We start from the raw sequence: 24203 nt of genomic DNA on the forward strand, positions 1-24203 counted from the left end.
CCATTCCCCAGCCCAGCTGCTGCTGCTGCCCCAGCTGTGGCTCCAGCAGGCAACTCCCAGCTGTGCCCAAGGAATCCTCAATGCCTCTTCCACATGCTGCTGCTCAGAGTCCCTCTGTAAGCCTGTACAAGTGAGAAAGAAATGAGATGCAATTAAAAAATACTCACCCTCTCTTCTCCCAATGAGCTTTACAGTTTGCAAAATCTAAAACTCTGCACGTGAAAAGGGTGTTGGTTTCTCCATTCTCAGATATTTACCATGCATGCTGTGTCTGTGTGTCATTGACAAAAGGTGACACATCAAAAAGCACAGTTTAATATCACTTGAGGTCTAGAAAATGATGTTAAAATGACACTTCAGATTTCGCTTTCCTCTGTCTAGTTAGATAGATCACTACTGCTGAACCTCTTTGTTATATTTCTAGCAAAAATGTATGTAAAATATTAAGGGCCTGACGGTGCAAATCTATGCATATATAAATAGTTCCATGGTCTCAGCAATGTACTTTTCATCATGCTGAGCAATGACTTCAGAATTTGTGCTTGGTGTGATCTGTGTATGCCAGAATTTCTCTGACAGTGTGTATTCTTTCATGTGCATAAAAGCTAAAGCTTACTGATACCATATTTTCTATTCTACTCTTCAAAGCAGGTAGAATGGATATTCTGTCAATGGTGTTCTTGCAACAGTAACTTCCTTTTGATGAGTTTTCCTCTTTGTGAATTGTCTTCCCCAGGTGTTTTCAAATCTCCCCATGCTGAGTGGTGCTCCTGCTCTGACTGTCAACCCAGAGGACACTGCTGCTTACACTTTGAGTATATCTCCCTGCAGTCGAGGAGTCTTTCAAGGTACAGTTCAGAACTCAAATATATCAAACATCCCTATAAATTAACGGATTAAATCTCTTTACATCTAATGCTTGCATTTTTTTCTGCATAACCTTTCTTGTGGAAGTAAGGATATAATTACTGGGGATTCAGGTTTTTAAGCTGGCTCATGTTTTTATTTGCAGAGGTATCTTACTGCTAAATATGTGTTCAGGTTTGTTCAAAAATGCCAGCATGTGAAGAACTTTATGCATTTAATTGGTCTCATAAAAACTGATTAAATAGGAAGTAATGATTTTTGAATTATCACTGAGTTTGTGGATCTACATTTAATTTTCCAAAACCTGTTGAATACAATCTGTTATTTTAGTGCTACTAGAAGCAAAGATTTAAAGGCAGAGACAAGAGTTTGATTTTTTTTCCTTAATTAATGTTCAATCTGTTGACCACAAGGCAAGAGTACATAAATAGAATGCAGTGAACTTGGTTCTTTCTTTGACATAACCAGAGTCTAGGGAGATCTAAAATGATGTGTACCAAATTTGCATCCATCTGTGTTTATGATGGTATTCTTATGATAGAAGAGGAGAACTCTTGATTGTTTTAACCATTGTCAGCATACCATAATTGATGTTTTGTCTGTTTTTTTTTTTTTTTTTAATACAATTTAGATTTAATAATTTTTAAATGTTTGGTAGTGGCTATGAAATTCCGTGGTGTTCATTATTTGTCTTTTAATGTGAAAATCATGATTTTGAGAATGAGGCTGTACAATCAGTCTTTGTCTTCCTGTAGGGTAACTGTTGTAGAACTCTGAGAGCAAAGTACTTGTGTGTTTGGGAGGGAATTATGAAAGCAGAAGAGACCATCCTAAGGGAGCTGAATAGCATTTAGGAAAAGATTTGAACTTCTTAAACTAAAGGTTTTATGATAATGGATATATCTCTTAATATAAAATTTTTTTGTGTGTTTAGTTTTGATTTTGTGGGTTCCTAACTCCAAGCACTTGATTCTGTTACTTTCTTAGACAATTGAGATTAATGACAGCTGTTTTCTCAGCATTAAGTACCTATTAAGTCTTGTCCCTGATGGTGCCAAACTACTTTGCTCCTTTGGCCGTTTTGGTTTTAGTACCTGATATGTAAAATGTAACTAATAATGCCATCTCAATTCACTAGTGATTTGTGCAAAGAAATTAATACTTGTAATAAAGCTTGACTTAGTGCCATAGGAAGACTTCAGTAGCCCTGAAAAAAAAAAGTCACATTATGGGAATAGGAATCAGCTTCCAATGAAATTTGTAACCATCAAAGATGTGCACCAGGAAATATTGAGGATGTACTATACTTTAACATGCCTTTTTTTAGGCATTAAAGATTTAGGAATATTCTCTTCCTTAGAAAATCCCCAGTTCTTTTATATATAATGAAAGTTTCAATAGAAGAGGCTCCAAGGGATCTATCAGGCAGCAAATTAATACCAGGTGATAAAAGCCATGCCTTCAAAGGGACATAGAAGGCATGTTCAGATCTACATCTCCAATGTTCTCTCCTTCCCTTGACTTCTATTACAATGGTTTCCATTATGTTTTGAAGTGTTATATGTTCACTGAGTGAAATAAGAGAGAACAGTCAGTCTCTCTAACCCAACAAAAAGTTGCTGCTTCAAATGCTGGGAAGCCACATATGCCCTTTTCCTTAGAAAAGCTCATTTATTTTACACTTTAAAATAACTTGATAGAAGGCTAAAGTTATCCTTTGAAAAGGACAGGGCCCTGTTATCTGCAATCCACCCCCTGGCTCAGGGCTTGCTTTAATCACTACCTCAGGAAATCATGTTCATCCTTCCTCTGGAACAGAGGCAGGTTTGGCTCTCTCACACAAATCCATGCACACTCTCTAATCATTCACTGGTGGAGCAGAGAGGGGTGGAGGGAAGAGAGGCCACTGTCACAGGTTTGAAAAGCAGCAGCTGAATTTGCTGTCTGCTGTTCAGTTTGATATAAACCCAACTACCAAGTGGCCTATCTAAGGTAACATGTTAGGAAGTGCTTTCTTTGTGGCTTCAAGGAAAATGGAATTCTGTCTGCTTTAGACTGTGCAAGGCTGGGAAGTCATATTTGTTCTCCAGAGCAGAATTTTCAGGTCCTGAAAAACTTTGATGTCAAAGCAAAATATAACTTAAACATCTCCCCCCGCCAAAAAAACCCCATGTATTCTTTATTGAGTCTGTTGAATTTGTTTAGAAGGAAGTAAATAATCCATGGGGTGAACATTTTGAATGACTGAAAAATAAAAAAGAAGTGCTCCAAAGCTATCTGCAGAGGGAGTAAATGTTATCCTGCAAGGAAAAAGGACAAACTATTTTGATATCTAGCTAAAGACTCTGTCATATTGCCAATGAATATTTCAAGTCTAGAACTTCCTAACTAGTAAGTATAAAGCTTTGTAGCCTTGGTGTTCTAGCACTGTTTTTGTCACATTAAAATAAGTTCTAATAAAAGAGCTCCTACCATGTAAGTTGTTTTACTGAGAAAATGGTTTGCATATTTCATTTACTTTCAAAGTCCTTTTATTTCCAAAATTACATAGCTGCAAAATTATGCTGTTTTTGCTTTCTGTCTTGCTGTTTTATGGTTGCTAAGCTAAAAATGGGCCCAGTTATTTTCTAAAGCTCATTTAGAAGGATTCCAATAGAGGGCTAATATTACATGCTTCAGCTAGTTTGTAGGTGCATGACAGCTTTAACACAGAAATGATAGCTAATAAACACCTCAGAAAAGATTCTGTCACTACATAAAATTCTTCAGAAGTCTGTTTTCTGAGTAATTGAACAATTTTCTTTAGGTGTGGTAAAGCATCTTCTACAGACTACTTTATATTTTAGCAAATTTTTATTTCTGCTTTCCACAGAATAGACCAGAATTTTTCCAGAATAGAGCAAAACTCATAATACTTGAATACATCTTCTGCCCACACACCTTTTACAGTCAGTGCCCTTTTATTCATAAAACCCTGTAGCTTTTGGAAAGAAGCTTTCTAACCTCATGTCTCACCTTTCATTAATTTTTTAACTAAATCTATGTTTAGTAGGCAGTGCTTTTTCATGCTGCTTTGAAGCTTAAATTAGGGAAAATGAGCAGCATATTCCAGGCCTGTCAGATGCAGCTGTAGGACAGTTTTAGTGAGGTGGTGAAGACTATGCCAATACATTCTGGCCTGTAAATGAGCTGATTGAACTTGTTTGTTTAACAATATTTTCTGTTCCATACTGGTGTTTAAAAAAACAAAAATCCATTCTTTCTTTGCTGAAATTCTGCAAGTTGTTCTACTAATCACTCTAATTTCAATGGAATCACAAACACCCATGTGGGAGAAGGATCATCTCTGTAATTTCCTCTAGCCTTTGCTGCATTTCCATCACCTGCCTGTTTGCTTTGAGCACTTCCTCTTCACCTGCATCACCATGAAAAATTGAGTCGAATTCCTTGGTAGCAAAGACAAAGCCTGGAGGCTCTTCTGGTTGCTCTGCAGGTCACCAGGGTGCTCTGAAGGAGAGCTGCTCTCCTGGGACATGGATGGCACTGCCTGGTGAGATGATCCCTGGCTCACACCTTCCATCCATCCCACTGCAGTTGCAGCTGCCCTTTCATTTTGTAGTTTCATTGTCATATTATGAAGAGACAGTGAAAATTATAAATAAAACAATTCACTTCTTTATTAAATGCTACAAAGCCATATATGAATGATGGTTGACACCATCAGGATTTGATAGTGTCACAGCAGGATTTGCCACTTGCTCGTTTCTCCTAGGTATGAGTCTTAAAGTTGATTCTCATTTTTTTCATTGATTCAGAGAGAAATTAATTTAATCCTAGCATGCCAACAAGTAGTAGGATTTACAGAAACTCCTTATAATTTTTATGTCTCATCATAGATGTTTTCCTAGGCAAAACACTGATTATAAAGTTTTGTTTTAACCTACAGTAAATATCCTTTTTTTTGGCAGTAGAAAAGCTACAAGAAGAAAAATTAGCCAAATAGCTACATAAATTACACTCATCTTTTTAATTTATCTTATCTCTTCTCTGGAACTTTTCTGTGGCAGCAACTATACACAGATTTCATTGGCCAGAAAAAAGCCAGGAAAATATAACCCCCCCTCCTACTCCCAAGACCTTATTAAGTTCATGTTGGTATATTTAAACCACAAGCCAAATGTTTCTGTATCTTTTCAGATATGTGTGATGAATTCTGTGGCCATGTAGCCTTCTGTTCTTTTTTCCAGTTAAAATATTGGGATATTGTGGACTTTTATCATCTCTGTGCAGCAGAAAATAATCATGCACACTATGTATCTTTCAAATAATCCATTTAAGTTATATAGAAAAGAAAGCATTGAGCATTTCTTTCTTTCTTAATTGTATTACTGGATGGGGTATTGTAGCATATAGCCAATAAGTCAGCCTAATATGGGGTGTTGCAATTACAATTTTATTGGGAAATAAATCAGCCTGCCTCCTTTTAAAGGGATGCATCTCTGATGCAATGTAAAGCAAGGCTTTGGTATTAATATGTGGACTGTAGTTGTATAAAACGTTTAAACAGTGAATGGTAAACCTAAAAAATATGGAGTGATGCTTTGACCAAGAATGGTTTTAAAGAAATGATGTATCAACAAAAAGAAAGCCTCTCAATTTATGTAAATTTTAATTATTAATTTTCAATGTAATCCTAGAAATACTTGTATTATTGCTTTTACAAGTTTGGGATCATATACATGCAAGCTAGGGAGTCTTGTTTTCTAAAACAGTTGATGATGGCATAATTCTGTGGCCAGTTGAATCAGTGGGAATTGTATCTCTGAGAGGAACATCAAGTCTTGTTTGGTTGTGAATTTATGCTTTAAAAATTGCCAGCAAGTTACACTGTTGTGTAATGTGTGACACAGAAGTCAGAACTGAGCAACTGTATAAAAAAAAACCCCAAACACTGAGGACTGTTGGGCATGGAGGAGTTAGCATTTATCAGTTGTTTTGCAGCATTGACAAGGAAATGTGAGATCCCAGTGCCTTTGCTGAAGTCTCTGGAAGCAACAGTGGGCTCTGTAGGATGAGAGTTCATTCACAGCCAAAAGAACACAACTTTCTGTGTCAAAGCTCTTTGATAGCATAGGAGCCAAGCTCAGCAGAACCATAGGAAAAATGTAAATTTGCTTCTTGTATTTGTTATTTTAAATCTGTCATTTTTGATGCAGTGTTTCTGCACATTTCCAATGTATTATTTATGACTTCATAGAGCACAAAGTACTTTTTATTACTCTTCATTGTATAAAACTCTTTTTCCCATCCTGCAAAACATCTCTTGGCAGGAATATTTTTGTAGCCCATAATTTGAATAAATTAATATATTTATGTATCATCTGCTATCTTAGTCTCCAATAGGGGTCAGTGGGTTGCACCATTTCCTCCCAAACCAGGAGAGTATTCTAATTAGGAGTACTTCCTAGGAAAATGTTCTGCCTTTATTTATAGACTCAAGTCATGCAGATCACACTATGCACTGTCCTCACTGATAAGGATTCTGCATTTTATATTTTACATGAAATTAATACACTTTTTTCTTTCGTTATTTGCAGTTCTTGCAAGCAATGATTTTGTCTTTTTTTCTCCCAATAAAAAATTCAAATAGCTTTGAGCCAGTAGTACATACTTTGATGGCCATGAAAATTATGAAAGACGATTTATGAATATTTTAAGATTAAGCAGATAAACTAAGTTATAAAATGAATGCCATCTGTAGTAAAACTCATTATTTTTTCTCAAAATACTTTGGCAGATCTAATTGAGAGCCTTGCAGAGATCTGTATTCACCACATCAATTCAGTCACCTTTATGGATCAAGATTGTTAATTCTGTTTGAGATCTGCTTTTCATAAAAGAGGAAAATCGAGTGTCAGCAATTATAGTACAATTCTTTGCTGATTTTTTGATCCTGAGATTTCTGGATTATCAGGACAGTGCTTTTGTAATTCAAGTAGTTTTTAGTTACCATAGTTCTTCTCATAGCTCTTGAAATATTCTTGAGCATTACTTAATAATTTTTTTGGAACTTTTCAAGCATTCAAATATTTGCTGTAAATAAAAACTAATTATTCAAGTGCTTCAGCCCATTATTTTGATTCTTTAGAGACCAAATTTTGTGCAGAGAAAAAGAGTCACTCTTTGTTTTACCATTTCATTAGTTGAAACTGTGATCCCTCCTGTTCTTTCCCTCTTTCTCCCACACTTGCATGTGGATAATTCATGATTCTGAAATACAAACAGTTGGTAAAGAAAATCCTCCATGGTCACTGGAAGGAAGAACTATAAGGAAAAATTACTATAATTTTAAAATTCAGTGTAACAAAATGTTCTCTACTGTAAGAAGTTGGTAGAATTTACCATTGTATTGATTTTCAGCATTTAGCTAAGACATTTTGTCAACTGCAAAGCTATAATTTTGCATTTTTTTTACTAATTGTCTTGTAATTGTTGACATCTTTCAAACATATTGATGGCAAGGATGGTATTTAAAATTAATGAATTCTCTCTTACACTTCGCTTCTAATATTGTGTTTCAGTAGACCAAAATAATACCAGGATTATACATTGAGACATAAAATCAGATTAATTAGTCATTATCCTATGATCATTAGTCATTAATTAGTCATTTTTCCTATGATCCATTAGCTATTAGTGCCATTCTATGTGTACTCTTATATCAAGATTTATATACCCTGAGCATTTTCTTCAGACTTCATTCTCCTTGCCATAATGGTTTTATTTTTTTTATTCTTCTTGCACATCTACTTTATCTTTCAAGATTAAAAAAAAAAGAAGCAATGATTTCCTGAAATTACAGTTACCTCTCTGCCTATTTGAACCCAATTTCTGGCTTATTTACTGGGAGTAACTTTAGTAATTTGTAACAACTTTTCATTTACAATTCTTTTGTTTTGTTTATTTGTATTTAAGTAGGGTTTTCATAATAAAAGAAAATTTGGGACTCTACTTTTTAAAAAAATGTAAAGTTATATATTATATCATTCCTCTGGATTTAAACCTATTTCCATTTTTTGGATTTTGTTTTCAACTTCAGTGTTTTATACCTGTGCTTCCCAGTTGCTGTGTTTCAAAGAAAAATAGATAATTCTTTGCAATTATTTAATGTAATCCTTCTTAGCAGGAATAGTTTGTCAGTGTTTGTCATATCACACATCTGCCCCACTCAAGACTGCAGAAACAGAGGATACCAGGAGATAGAGGTATTTCCAAAATCAGATTGGTTCTGGGACTCTCAGATTAATACCCCATTTCAAATTTCAAAAGTTCCATAATTAATAGTTTTCCCAAGTCCTTGGTGAGACACAGTAAGCAAATTCCCTTTTGGAGATGTTTCACATAAATTCTAATAATCTCAAATGAGAACATTTCTTACTATATGATAGCATAAAATAAATCACCTCCTCAAATTTGATATGAGGCAAGAATTAAACATGCAAGATGTATTTATTTTGTCTTAGAAACTCCCCAGAATGTATTGAAACATTGAGGGAGAGTAATTTAGATGCAATTAGAATGTTATGTGATATTTCCAAAAGTTTGTGTAGATTTAAAATTCTTGGAGGCACAAAATGGAAGAAATGAAACTTGCTAATTCAAATCCATTATATCAAATCTTCCAGAATAACCTTAATATTATTTAAAGGAACCCTTTAAATTCTAGAGTTTACATTGTTAAATAGAGATCTGCCAATTAAAAAATTTAGTGTTTACAGTCTCTCTGTATTTTTTCTTCCTGAAATGCTTATTTACAATTTAATATACAATGCAACCATGCATCATGGGAATAGTTTAGCTATTACATTTATTCTCCTACAGCACTAGAATGAAACACTGTGATTTATAAAAAAATAAAACAGAAAGGTTATGCACCGAAAATTGAGCTGGAAAAAAGATACTATTAGTGAACACCATATTTTGTAACTTTTATGAAGTCAGTTTGCTTGTGTTTCTTACTACTGATCTTTTTCAGGTGCTCATTATGGATATCTTCAGGCAACTAGAAGAGCACTTTGGGGAGCAAAAATGTTTAATTTCCTTGTACTAACTCAAGAGATATTTCTTAATACCATAAATTATAGTTGGATGGCTGACACCTGGAGTGGAAGTCTTACTTCATTTTGTGTCAGTTTTGAACTGAAGAAAACACTTGTTCATGTCTGGCAGTCAGTTTTTGTGAAGCTAATGCCTGGGTAATGCAACACCTGGAATCTATTTGTTTTAGGTGTAATTTCATTTGTTGCTCAAGATGAAGAGGCTCAGCAGTCTCCAGGCAGCAGCTCACCACAGAAGGCAGATGGTAAACGAGTCCTTCAGAAGCGGCGAGCAGTGACACCTCGAGCCCTGGAGCCACCAAACCCTGGTAGGTTTGCTATTATGGATGCTTTTGTTGGCAATTTTTATCAAATTACATCATGATGTGCTTTAAAATTAAATGGATATTTAGTATGCACAGCCCACAAACAGTGTATGAAATTCTTCTTTTATGATTTTTGAAACGTTTTTGTGAAATGTTAAGCTGAGCCTGTTTTTTCTTTTCCTTTTTTTTTTGTCTTTTTATGACAATGTCACTGAGTATTGCTAGTTGTTGGAAAGGGGGAGAATGTTTTTAATGCTTTCTTTATAACTATCCAATAATATTGATAGTGCTGCTGGCAAAGCACGCCATTTCTGAAATTCATATTACTCCATTTCTTTCCACTGTGGACAAACCTTTCTTGTAAGACTCAGTCATTAGATACTCCTTTAGTACAGTGAAATCAAAAAGAGAAAATTCCAAAATAACTACTAACTTTTATATTGTCACCACCTACTTTATTCTAAGCAGTATCTGCATTACTTTTGAGATTTCAAGTGTTCCAGAAGAATACTTCTGTGGTTATACTAAATAGACAAAGGCATGTTTTTTGTATGTTTTTAGATTAATTTCTCCACTTTCTTATTTATATTTGCAAGTATAACTTTGCCTATAGAACCGTGGTTTTTGTGCTTTTAATGTCTAATTTGGTATGTATTTAAATTATCAAGGACTTTTTCTTAAATGATTAAAGAATATTTCTTGCAAGGAAAGCTATCAAAGGAATATTTCTTGCAAGGAAATCTATCAAAGAAAGTTTTAAACTAAAAAAGTTGGTTCAGTCAATATTAAGTTTTTAGGAAATCGAGAAGGGCTTGCAGTTGGAGATCTCTTTGTCTTTATAACTGTATTTTCTAGATAAATTAAAACTAGAATTTATCAAGCTCTAAAAAGAATTAGAAGCTAATTTTATCAATGAATTAGAAATAATTTTAGTTAAGCCAATGTGAATATCAGAAGGGCTGTTCTGTTATAGTCTATTAATATCTGTACAGCAACATGGAAGTTGGTTGACATTAAAAATCATGCAACACATCATTTGAAGTTTACAGAAGAAGGAGTTTAATAAAGATTAACTTAAGGTGATATATATAATACAGAAGAGACAAGAATTAAAAATTTCCAGACATTAAGTGGAATTAATAATAAAAACGATATAAAGAGTGATACCAGGTACATGGTAGATAATCTTCAAATCTTTACTGAAAGCCTGAGAGTATTCAATAATTTAATTAAGCTTCTATTGTCCAAATAAAACTTTTTTTCTTCAGATTACATTTTCAGTAGGACTGCAGTAGAAGATGATTTCTAAACAAGCTTTTTATAATTGCTCTAAAAATCACTCATTATGCTCTTCCAAAAACCCAAGGATTCTGAAATTCATTTGTAATTTCTTTGTCTTCTTCTTTCCGTATTTAAGAATGATTACATTTAGTTCTTGAAGTAAAAACCACAGTGATTCCTCAGGATGAGTCCTTTTTATGTTGCCTTATGTACAAGAGGGAAAAAGAGAAAACAAAGCAAAACACAAATAGAAAAATATCTGCAGAGCAGATGTGGTGACAAGGGCTTGCCCCTTTCTAAATTGACATGGGGTTTTAGTTCTTTCCAAAACATATTCCTGTCTTTGAACAGAGGAGGTCCTAGGGTTTGTTTTCTCGTGGGAGCCAAAAGTAAAACAAGGCTAAGTGGTTGCTAAGACTGGCAGTAGGATGCAGCTTATCTTTCATGTAAGATTTATCTGTACATATTCCTGTATTATAAAGTACTAAAATAATAAATAAATATTAGCCATTAATAGGTATTTGTTTCATGGTCTCACTAAATCCTGTGAAGCCTTCTACACTCCCAAAGTAGAGGAAATTTTTCTGCTCTGGTTTTCGTGGTTACTTCTTGAACTGACCTGCCCTTGGCCAGTTGCCCCAGTGTTGTGCTCTTTGCTGGGCAGCCCTGGGGCCACAGGGAGGATGCTTGGCTCAGCTTCTGCCAGAGCTGCTCTGCTCCTCCTCATTCCAAGGGTGAATCCAATCCCCTGGAAAGAGGAGTCTGGGGTGTGACATTGCTGTGGCTGGTGCAATGGCTAAATCCTGCACTGCCACTGCAGATCCCCTCTCCTCCTGCAGCATCCCTCATGGTCTCTCCAGCAGCAAGACAGCACAGAGTTGGCACTAAAGCAGCAGATTTTAATGTTCCAGCCAGTGGTGATGTCTGATAGAGCTGAGCTGCAGATGCACAGGGTTTGTTTGTTTGTTTGTACAACAATGGGGAATTTTGCATGTGCTGTTGGCATATTGTGGCTGCCCTAAGCATTGCCTTTTTCCAGAGATCCTACTTCCCATTGTGTTTGTCTTATGGAATGCACTTAGATTTTTATGTCATTGCCAGGTTTTTTAATTTCCTTTTACTTGAAAGGCATAACAACCAAAAGAAGCACTACTTGTGAATAGGGCATGATGAAAAAGCACAGTCAAAGGGGCTAGGCCAGACTTTCATTTTGGCAAAACCTGTCTTAATTGTCTTTTTAAAGCTAATTTATGCTTCAACTAGGCCTTCAATGACAGACAATGTTTTCTAGCCTAAGTTGTCATTGTAGCTCTTATGAGATGTCTCTGAGTTGAGTGTCTTTCCTGTTGAGTTTAAAATCTGCTTCCAAGTGTTTCTTTGAGTGACTGATGCTTTTGGAAGGTAATGATTCTTGCACATCTGGTTCTCCTGGACTTCCAGGCTTGAAATCAATCCCTGAGGGCTGAACATCTGTGGGAGCACATGGGTGTTCATATGAGGAATAGAGTGGAATAATGTCCTTGTTCTAGCAACTGTTAAAGTGATTAAGAGGTAAACAGTACTCAGGATGGAAAAACTATAAAATGAAACTTAACATTTGTTCATTTTAGTTTTTTTCAAAGATCATAAGAACTGAGTATGCAATGGCAAATTATAGAATTTATTCAGTATTAATGCAGTAAGGTGTTTCACATACCTTTATTATATCAAAGATATAATTGATCCATCTCACATGCATATTTATTTCTGGAATTACTGTCTTTTTAAGAGGACTGTTCTTTAAAATAATTTTGAGTTACCAACCCATAAATTTTGGTTAGGTAGTTAAGCTATTTTTCAGTCCAATCTACATTCTGTATGTTCATGCATGGTGTGCTCCACCTTCAAATTAATTTGAGCCTCCCTCTTCAGGGGAAAAGTAAAGACCTACCCAGAGAAAACAATCCCCATGTAAATTGTGTGCATATTGGCAAATTTAAAATACCAACCCCAGCCATAGCATTTGCAGTTATACTTATGCCAGTACATAGAAGCTTTTTGGGAAGGTTTAGCATATGTAGAGCATAAAGTATTATACTATTTTATGCCTTTTTCCTTTGTCAAAAAGATTGTTCAACTACTGCTGCTCTCTCAGTAGGTTCCCCTCTGCAGTACTGCATTCTGCTGGATGTTATGAATTTTCCTGTGCCCTTTTGAGTTTCAGAACAGCATGATTCTCCCAATAAACCAACATGTTGTTTTGAAACAATTCAGGTATAGCAATGCTTCAAGGACCTATGGCCCACATGGAATTTTGTGGGGCATGCTATTGTGTGCAATTAAAAATCTGTGCAAACTATGTATGGTAGCCCACTCAAAATTAATAACAAAAGCAATCTGTAATTTCTCAGAATGTAAGGCTGATAATGAACATTAGGTTGCATCACCCTTCCTACAGCAGGTGTTGGAATATTGCTGTGCTGAGGGGGCAGGTAGTGTTGCATCTGCACTAACCACAAATTAGTCACTGCTCTTGTAAACCTGTACATCTGTATATTTTTGGATATCATGGCATATAGGATTGCATTTGCATATAAACAGATTAAATTTTATCACCCAATTTAAATGTCTGTGAAGTGCATTATCCTTGTTTTGAAAGTCTGTGTAAGCTATAAACTGGGTTACTGAGAAACACATCATTCTGTCGTGTCTGGCAGACCTCAAATGTGTATGTATGGAATTTGGTCAATTAGTAGCCCATTTAATAAAAAAACAATTATGAAAAGTAAAATCCCTATCAGAAATAACGAGTGGGGCTCATTACAGGTCTCACCTGGCAGGTCCAGGTGTAAACCCTTACTTGTAATGTGTGACAGAACACATTTAGAGTGATATAAAAATATAACATTTTGAAATCTAACAGGAAATGAGGAACAGAGCAGTAGTTTCCCTACAGCCAATGTCTTGTTGTTATGTTTGGGTGTTTGACATGCTCTTTATCTGGGTCATCATTTTGCCTTTCCTACCTTGTCATGCTTACAAACAATTATTATTTTACCCTTTATCAAGTAATGAATTATAAACACACAGAGAGCACATAGTAATAATGAAAAAAGCACTAATATTTACCAGATCCTCACAGGTATATAAGCATGTCTGGGCTGGAGATAATGAGGTGAGGAGAGGATAGAGGGAAAGTCCCTATCAGTCTCCTCTCTCCTCTATCATCCTGTTTCAATTGCTGTGACCTGTGAAAGTATTCACTGAGCCAGAAAACAGGAAAAAGTCAAACTTTATGGCCTAATACATGGGACAGTTCATGAGAAGTGGAGTTCAAATCAAATATGTGATTTTTTAAAAGGTCTTTTACAGAGTGGGGTCTTTTTTTCTATCTGAATAATTAGCTGTGTCTGTTACATGAACCTAAATATTGACACATTGAAATTAATCTTTAACCACAAAATCTGACATTCTCCCCAAGATATTTGACATTCAAATTACTGCAACATCAACAATGTTGTCTAAGGGAGAGAACAGCTTCCTTCAAGGTTTATGTTCAGTCCCTCAAGCAACAGGAAGAATTGAATTTACATTCTGAGAGCCTGGTAGGACAATCCAACAGTTAAGCTGATTTATAAATAGATTCACAAATCCCAAACAAAGTTTTTCTATATATATTTATTTATTTCAAGTTTCTGAAAACTGTGCAATTCAGAAATATCAATTAAAACATTAGATTGAATCCAGATTATGTTTTTAAGATGACAGGGAGTATAATTCCCAACTGGAGAAAATAAAGCCCATTTCTCCCTCCAATCTAATTTCTTCTTCTTCCTATTGCTATTATTATTACTGTTATTACAAGTAGTGCTATACTTTCATAATGAGACAAGCTTTCACCATGTAGCTCTGTCCTTGTCTGCCTTTGAAGCTGTAACTGGGTTGTTCCTGAAGACTATTTGTGTTTAGGACATTATAATTGTGTAAGTAATTTTTTTTAGTAAAAATCTCAGTTCCTCTCGTTTTTTCATGGATGAGTTTCTTGCCTGTCTTAGATCCCCTCAGTAGTCTGCTGCTGGAATTTGCTGAGGACTTTAATTTCTATAGCAGCTGCAAAATAAATTTCCCATGTAGTGTTCTGGCTTTTAATTTATCCCAGGCACTGGGAACTCCTGCATTCTCATACATGCAATTATGAGGTTGGTTTGCTGAGCTAACTAGCAAAGGACCACTCATATTTTTACAGAGCAGGCAATAGATATTCCTTATCCATTGCAGTGCTTTTTTTTTTTTTTTTCTTGTGGTCTCTAATGTCTCTCTCAAAATACTTCTTTTGCTTTCTCCAAGACTCCTAATTATTCTTGGTTTAATTAAGGAATTATGCATATTAGGGAACTACTGTTTCCCACTATGTCAAAAGACAGATGATACTTGGTATACTGTGTATGTGTGTGAAATTTAGAATGAAATGTAAAAATATTATTAGATTTCTGGTAATACATTAAAGTAAACGTGCTATTTAGGAAGAATGCTGCTTCTTTCATAGTGTGATATATACACTAATTACTGCTGAATGTTAGAAAGAATTGAAGGATTGCTTTCACTAAATTCTCTGGATTTATTAGTAATCTACATCTTATTTGCCCAGCAATATATTGAGAAATTAGTAAGAACAATCTTACAAAGTTCAGCACCTGTAAATATGGCAGACAATATCCATGAAATTAATGAAGGGTTGGTTTATTAGCGTGGAATAGCATGAACATAAAGATCTTCTACTTGAAGATTAATGAAATTTTACTTGATAGTTTCTTTTTTTTTATTGAAGACATAAATTGCTCACATGACTCTACAGTATGTTTTCTGAAATCTAATGAAAACCTGCCCACTTCATCATTGTGCTCAGGATGTTATTTCATATAAGTAATTTTATATTTTATGGATGTATAGAGAAATAAACATAATTTTCCTAAAATGGCCTAGGTGCTCAGCAGAAATCCTTAATAATATCTCTTTCAGGGAAGATATATATTTTTTTATCTCAGAAAAAATGTTGCCTTTTCTCTGTGTGTGATGTTGCTTTGTGTTGCCTTTTTGCCTTACCTTAGGAGAATGAGATGAAATGCTTACTCTGTGACAGAGCTTGGAATAGAAAGTTATCCAAATCCCAATGAACCTGATTAAAAGGTTCCTCATAAAGTAAAAGGGTTATGCTGAAAAGGAAAAAGTGACACTGGTCAGTTTGAATGCCTTTGCATTTGCCTAGCTGTGTTCCTATGAAACACTGCAGTAAGACTATTAAGGGTTCATAAAATGCTTTTAGTTAATTTGATATTTTTAGCAAACCCCCAGTATTTTGGAAAAAAATATTTTTGATTGGTAAATACAGAATAATTTTCTCCTAGTGAATGGCAGTCAGGAATCACTAGTGGTGCACAAGTATAATTTTTGTAATTCTGGCATATCTTCGCTCAGGAAATAGGCATTCTTAGCCTTAATATTTAGCATGTTTTTTAAGAGGAAACTGCATACACTGAGCCTGCCTGAGTATGGTAGAGAATTTAAAAGCCCTGTCTGAAAGTAAGCTGACTTCTCCCTGAAGTCTCATGTAGGTTCATATAATAATCTCAAATTTAACTGAAATTAAAGGTTCAATTAGAAATTCATGTAAATTCCAGGAGATGTTGTCAATTTCCTTTCCTGGTAGCTAGAAGGGGTAATATTTTTGAACACTAATTAAATTCTGTAATAAAAATGAAGATCTGTTGTACTCAGCATTTTTTGGGTCCTTTTGGTATTTCTTTTTAAAGCTGCTGAATTGCAAGCTGGGGGTTATAAAACTTTTAGGGAAATAGTACAATTGATTTTACAGTAGCTTCTAAATTCCACAGAGTTTCTATAATTCAGTTGATCGAATGGCATTTGTCTCTCAAGTGAAAAGCTCATGCTGCAACTCATAAGTGCAGTTATTTGCTTTTGTGACACAGACTAGTAAAAATTGGGTTAACTTTGTCTTCAGTAAGCTGATTTTTAATATGTTATGTTGACAATAATAAAATGAATCTTGGAATTTCACAATAAAGAACATGAAGTGTATTTCACCACAGCACATTACACCTGGAGAGTGTAACACCTGGAGGATTGTTAAGGACCTTTAACAGCTCTTTGCTGCTAACACTTAAAATTAAAAAGGTTTGCTAAGCCTTTGCAATAACTAAGTGCCACATTTGTGGGCAGACTTCTGAGATTGAAGAATAACTGCTGCTTTGATGCTGCCTGTTGGGTTTTTTTGACTGCTAGCTTTGTCCCAGGTCATTGTGTTTAGCTAATGTACCCTTTAGGTAATCTATGTTTCACTAATGTGCACTTATATTTCATTCCATAACTTGTGCTGGACTGAAACAAAAGCTGAAAACAAGAATTAATTACACATTGGTATGTTTTGGATTTTTTTAAGTAGAAGACTTTCACCTGTTCTGAAGCCATACTTTTGTAATTGTAATTCATAATTTCATGTTTGTATTTTTGTGCCTACAGTTTTTTGATAATAAATGCCCCTATGTTAAAGAGTTCTTAGTAGCCGAAAAGTTAAAGTTATTAAGGTATTTTATGTGGTAAAACATAACCTATTAAATAAAAAGAAAAAAATGAAAAAACTCTGACCAATTATGTTTTCTCTTTTTGAAGCCATATAACTATTAGAATTATACATTTATCATCTATTTTACATGCTTTGTTTTCATTCTAATGTGGAACAGGAAAACACTTTATTATCATTTTAAGGAATTTCCTGACTGGAAATCAGCTAACTTAACCTCCTGTGCCAAGGGTATATCAACTGTGACTGTGTATACATGGCTTCTGAGCTGGCTTTTGCCTTTTCAGAAATGTTAAAATATTCGTGTGACACAACTAGCCAAGCTGTTCACCTGGCAAGTGATTTCCTTGCATAAGTCACAGTTTATTCCTTCTTAAAATGTGCAGCACTATGCAAAACCTGGCCAGTGAATGCAGTTTCTGCCAAGAGGCAGAAGAAAAAGTTCAAGGTTATTTTACAATTTTTTTTTTTTTTCACTTTTTCAAGCAACTTGTGTTGGTGGCATTTTTCCCTTTCCTTAAATCTTTCCCTTGTGTTCTCTTTCCCGTTTCTTTCCTCGTTTGGTTTGTGTGCATCCTTCAATATTCCTGGTGATTTTCCTAACCTTCCCTCCAGAGACCCTGCAGGGAAATTTTGAGGACCACTTTTTCCTTGATCACCCTTAGAAGTTTTATTTGCCAGCATAATAGGAATGAGCAATAATTTGCTATTCCTTATCTGAGGCTTTGTAAGTTGATACCCAGAAACAAGGTTACCTTTGGATTTTTCTGTTCCCTTTGGATTTTTCCAAAAATATGACATAGGTAGACAAAGACAGAGAAAAAGGTGTCAGTAGAAATAAAGGCAGATATGGCAAATGGAGAAAAAACAGTAGTCCTTTGGGAAAAAAACCTTAATTTAAGTAATTTTAGAAGTTGTATGAAGTAAGGGGGAACAGGGAGGGTTAGTACATAATTTGAGTTCAGTGGTTGAGCACAGTCCTGGCTCTGTGTTTGTTAAAAAAGTATGACAAATTCAATGTTGTGTGAGCTAAAGGTTCTGGCTGTGAATGAGGAAGTTTTGAGGCTGTTTGTGGAGCATGAGAGTGTTAGTTAGGTATAACTGCTCAATAGAACTCGTCTCCCTGCTGGTTTTGACAAACATTCTCTAGAATATTATTCAAAGTTATTTACTAATAAAAGCTGCATGATCTGGCTAATCTGTCCTAGTTCTTCTCCACCCTTAGCACTGTAAAGTTTCACTGATACTTTTTGCCTGCTCTAAACTCCACCACTCCTGACTCTCTCCATCACAGACAGAGAGGTCACTCTTAGCAACCAGCACAAAAATTTGTTCATGTGAAGATTGTAAGCATTGTCTTTCTTCAGAAATGTTCCTGAAGCAAAAGAAAAGAAAATTATTTATTCAGCAGTAGTTGTTTTCTGAACTTCAAATTCATACTGGTTGTATTAGTTTTTCTGTAGTTTTGTGTCTTTTCATAATTGCTTAACAATCAGCTACTTTGTCAGGTGTTTTTTACTTTATTTCTTGAGTTGGTTTTGCCTCTCTGCTCTTTGGAATTATGTCCTTATTCTACTCTTAGAATAGATTGTTCTAAGTATCTCCTCCACTTAACTTCAGCTTCTTTATTTGACAGGTCTTTGAACTAAGGTAATTATAATAACCAAATAACTGTGAGTCTTAAAGCAAATATAATTTATCTTCACATTAGAAGTTAAACAGTACTTTAAAAGTGTGTTAGCATTCTAAACAATCACTTCACTATATAATCTCCAATTATATCAAATTTACTCTGAGTGAAAAGCTCTTGTTCTTCTTCCTTGCTATTCAAACTTCTAAAACCCTAATGCAGTACCTGTCATCTCACCTCTTCAGCAAGTATGCAGTGACTTCTTATTGAAGTCTGGGTTTTTTCCCAGGGTGTGGCTTTATGGTTCATTTAAATGTTAGGAAGGCACAGTAAGAAATGTAATTGATACATCAGACCTACCTTGGCAAGGTTTGTGGCAGTCTTTTGAATTCTTTCCCCAGAATTTATTTCTCAAAATTTCACTAAAGCAGGATATTCCCTTCTCTGCCTCTCCTTCCCTGCTTCCCCCCACTCTCTCCCACAAAAGCCAAAACAAAGAGAGTTTTTGACTCCTGTGTTGCTAAAATGTGCTGAACTTCTGTTCATCATTTGGAATTTCTTAGTCTTTGCATGCTTAGTGTTCACCTATGTCATTCTTCCTGCTCAAAAAGGTGAGGGGAGATGAATTCTAATGCCAAATATATTACCTGTGTTAGGGTTGATTTTTTTATGTCCTGATTTAGATCTATAGCTACTAATGTCATAAGTTCTTGGTGTCTGGATGGCCTACTGTCATGTGCTCTGAGTTTATTCCCATGCCAGAATTCCATGATTTCATCAGAGTTCATCATGTGAATAAGATCAGAACCTGAGTTCTGTCCCAGTGTGTACCAGCAGACAGATTTGTCTGTCACCAGTGGATAGCTTATAACAGCCTAGGCTAAATTTCCTGAAAGGTACATACCTGTTGTAACGTGTGTCCTTCCTGTCCCTGACCCCGCCCCCCTGCCCTCAGGTTTTGCACTGCTGCACATACCCTGGATAAGTGTAGGACAAAACCCAAATGGAGAGAGAAAAAAAACCAACCCTGTAAAAGGTGAATAACCTTATTTGCCATATTTACAGTTTAATCACTGAACTGCAAGGGAGAAGGGAGAACTAGAACATCATCATATCAGGGGAGTGAGAGTTTCTGAAGGACATCAAGAATATTGTGAGGTAAAGGGATATTTTCTATCTTCCACATCACATAGACATAGCAGGTCTGCTAGATGATTTTTTTGGAGTTGTTACCTGGGAGATGGAGATGAGAAAGTGTCTGTGGAGTAAAGGTGTCTAACTGAAAAATGGTGTTAGAACATCCTGCTGTGGTGGTATTAATAGTGTGGAAGACTGAGCTTCAAAAATGGAAGATACCAACAGCATTAGTCATCCATTTCTTTGAAATAAGCTGTCTGTAGTGTTAAAATTCTCTCTTCTCCTTACAGTTTTGAAGAAGTTTAGGGAACAGGAATGTCTTTCATGGTCTGGTGGTATCTGAGTTTCCACCATAAGGTGGTGATGTTAATTTGAAAAGATGGATTTGAAGCCAGAATTAAAAAAAGAGAGGTTCTGGAATTCTATGTATCAAAGGTCAGACACTTTTTCAGAGCTTTTGTGTTTGTACTAATCACAGAAAATTCCAAAAGCAAAAATAAGGTTTTAATTTTGCATTTTAGATAATTGTTCTAGTTTTTGTTTCCAAAATTTTCGGAGCGTAAAAGGGTCTGGAAATAGTCATTACCTAGTTTAGGACAAGCCCTGAAGAAAATGAGCCTTTGTCCATCTTGCAGATTTTCCATTTATAGAACACCCTTCCTCACCAATTCCACATATAGGTACTACATGAACTTGAAAATTCTGAATTTATTTAATATTAAGTACATATTTACACATGAAAGTGTCGTAATTTAATTTTAAATTGCAGCATTTTGAAGGCATCACATTCATACATCAGTTCCAATTTACATGTGCAAAGTAATGCAATCTTCCATCCTCAAAGTCACTTTAAGTGCTCTCCCTGTGCATGACTTAGGCTGGATACAGAATGTAAGGCACACTCTAAATTTATGAAAGTTGCTCTCGGGGAATTAAAACATCATATCCTTTAAGAACAAGATTAATGACTGATGAATATTAAAATACTTTTCCAAGCAGTGTTATATGGGATACATTACATGAATATTCATTTAAATGTTAGAGTTTCTCAGACATGTTTGTGTACATAAAATGGCAGTTGAGAGCAAATTTTAACTTACCATGTTATGCAAAAGTATTTTTTAAAGCTGTATATATTGATTACATTTATTGTAAAAGGGTAACCCTTAGGTGAGAAAACTCATGAGTTCAATAAGGTGGAACCCCTAAATTAATAACTTCCCTGGAACAAGAAAGTGTAGAAGTGTTGCCTTTCCAAGGATAAGTTATTCCTCATGTAGTAAAAATGAATATAAATGTCTGACTTTTTTGCATCATTTTGAGCTCTTAGTGTAATAGGGTTGCAGCATTTTGTTAATGTGTTAATGTTTCCCCCATAAATCAAGTGCAGATATTTTACACTTGGAAATTAAAAGCGAAGAGAGGTATCTAGAGCCAATTAAACCAGGATTATCTTATTTTTCAGTGGGGTGATAGGTCTACCTATACATAAAAAATTGCAGGTTTTACCTGCAGCATATGAACCAACTGGATTTATCTAGTGACACTATTAAAAGGAGTATCCAAAACCTTGCTATAAAGGGTTTTTGGACAGACTATTGCAATTTGTTTTGTATCTCAAATAAACTTGGAGGTTTATAGTAAATGAGTGTGAATTAATCCACTAAGATTCTGGAAAAAGTAATTTTTTTTTAAATTTAACATTGTAGAGAAACTTTCATTGTGAAGAAGAGTTTGCAAAAGAAATGTCAGGACTTTTTAGTGTAAGTCTTGGATGGTTAAGGTCAGTCCAATTTGTAAAATAAGGAATATAAATGATCACGTGCTGAACAGCTAGTCTGTTTCATGTAATTTATATGAAAATCATTTATCATAAATAAAAAAGGAAAAACTGAATAAATATTACGTATTTATTAACTCATCTTTTTTCATGGACAACAGCTCTTGTCCTTCAGAGGTCATTCTACAGGGGATTGGTTTTTCAATAACTTGATATTTGCATGTGAGCAGAATGAAGTCTAGATTTTGATGTTTTCCTGCATTAGCATGACTGAGCTCTTTAGATACTGAAAGCTGTTACATAAAAAATGTTTATATATTGTAGGAAACTAGACAGAATGTCTTTTTTAATTTATGTCTTACATTTGGTCAAGTACAGCAATATACCTATGAGAACAACGTTAGGGATGCTCTCTCAATGAGAATGTTGATAACTTCCAGCTTGGAAAGTGTTTTTTGAGAATCAAGAAATTATGCTGTGTTATTTCTCTGCCTGCTATTCCAAAAAAACCCCATTCCCTTAAATATCCCCATCTAGGAGTGTTTTATTTAAAACTGGAATCAAATCTACTTTATTCCCTTTTTATTGCTATATTAGCTCTGCAAATATTGAATAAAAATTCTGTAGAAAGAACTTGCATTAAATCTGAAAATATCATTTACATTCAGCCTTTTTTTTAAATAATCCCATTTCTGATGCCAATATGCTAAGTCAATAAAATTAGGAAGAAGTATTTCAAATAAGTTAATGTTATTTAGCACTACAGTTCCAGTTTCCTCACTGTGTCCATATCCACACACTGCCTCCCAAACACCCTAGAATTTTACAATTTTCAGGAGACCAAGACAAATCTTCCTTCATCAGTGATGTGTTGTTCAGGTGACTGATGGACAGCTCTGTCCCAATCAGGAGTGAAGAATCTTTTCTATTTACAACTGACAGCACATTTAATGGCTGTTGTAGCAGACATGGGATGGAAAGTAAATATCAGGAAAAGGGACAGAGAGACCAGAAATTTCAGCTTGTGGCTGATATGGTAGTAAGGTATTCTCATCCAAGTGAGTAGAGAGGGGATTTCAGAACTGATAACTCTTCAGGATGTGATACAAAGTATAAGATTAAAAGTGTATGGTTTAAAATACTGATTTGCTGAGAAAGATTTTATTACATTTTAAATATTGCTCATCAAATGAAGAAATCAGGCAAAGGAGAAACAGTTTATTTGCATCACTGAGGAGAAGTAGGACAAGGCACCAGACTGATTTGGCTACAAAAGGATGTTCAGCTCTGGAAGAAAAACCAGTGATTTTGTTATATCATATAAGCTGGAAGGAGGTTTGAAAGGAAAATTTGAGGTTTTAACATGAAATGTTTGTTGAAGGTTCAAGTTTAATTTTCATGTAAATTGTGATTTAGTAGTCCTATGTTTTAAGTACAGAACTGTCAGTTCACAAATACAATTACTGTAGATAAAATACTAGTTGAAGAAATTGACTTGTTATTAAGGAATGGATACAGAAATATGCCTTATTTTTGTTTTTGTCATCGACCCCCAAATCAGGGTAACTACCCGAAACAGGAATTATACAGGTTTCTATGCTTCCAATGATTCCATATTAAAACAAAAATGACAAAATAATCAGGGAAAGTTTTAACAACTAAAAATAAGGGAAATCTTTAATAGTGGTGCTAACTGAACATGCAGCAGCTAATATATGGAAGATGCTGGTTTGCCCTAACCATTTGTGACAGATGCCTAACCCTAACTAGCCAGAGTGAAGACCTATTGACCAAAGGGGAGACTAAAAGAGAAGGCAATGGAGATTAAATATTGAAGTAAATGGATTTTTATGTTCAGAAGATTAGTGCTTGCTCCTCTCTAGTGATGATTTCCACCTGAAGCACTGACTACAATTTGTTTTGTTTATTTCATGAGATCTGACAAGATCATGACCTGATGGTTGCATAAAGCAGGCTGAGGATTTTTATTTGTCATCGAAGCCCCAGAGTGAGAAGATAAGAGATCCAGGCCTAAAGTCAAATGCAGTTTATCTCACAAGACATCAAAGTGTGGTGCTCAGGCCCTAAGAAAAGACTTAAAATCCATTAAAAGTGTCAGTGGAAGTTTAGAAAAGTAGAGAGAAAAAGAAGAGTGCCTACTCTTTTTTTTTTCCCTTTTCTGCCTGCTTTTTATATGTGTAGAGAAAACAGAAACAGACAAATATAACTTTTTTTCTGTGAGTAGAGAAAGAGCCATCTCTGTGTTTCAGCCTGAGTATATTGAGTATATCTCCATTGCCTGTGGTATTTCAGCCTTGTTTTCCTAGCATCTACTATCACTAAAGTAAAACTCTTTGAAAAACTAACAAAAAAAGGTGAAAGAAATCTCCAAACTCCTGACCTTCTGCTCTGTACATTAGCAAACGAATTTCTAATACTAGACCTATTTTCAGCCATGCAAGTTGTTTTTCAGGTTTGAAGCAGAAATGCTGAGATATAACTCAAGAAA

At 35.0% G+C, this 24203-nt stretch overlaps 1 protein-coding gene across 1 annotated transcript in view; it reads left to right on the forward strand.

The window, feature by feature from the left end:
• CFAP47 (cilia and flagella associated protein 47) overlaps window positions 1-24203 on the forward strand; it is a 255123-nt gene that overhangs the window by 128513 nt on the left and 102407 nt on the right. Inside the window, exons 49-50 of the mRNA XM_085049413.1 lie at window positions 737-848; window positions 9155-9292. Of these exons, the coding sequence (XP_084905539.1) occupies window positions 737-848; window positions 9155-9292 (250 nt within the window). The remainder of the gene's footprint in view (window positions 1-736; window positions 849-9154; window positions 9293-24203) is intronic.

Source organism: Lichenostomus cassidix, chromosome 1 (assembly GCF_008360975.1).
Source record: "Lichenostomus cassidix isolate B80296 chromosome 1, HeHo_3.0, whole genome shotgun sequence".
Classification (NCBI taxonomy): domain Eukaryota; kingdom Metazoa; phylum Chordata; class Aves; order Passeriformes; family Meliphagidae; genus Lichenostomus; species Lichenostomus cassidix.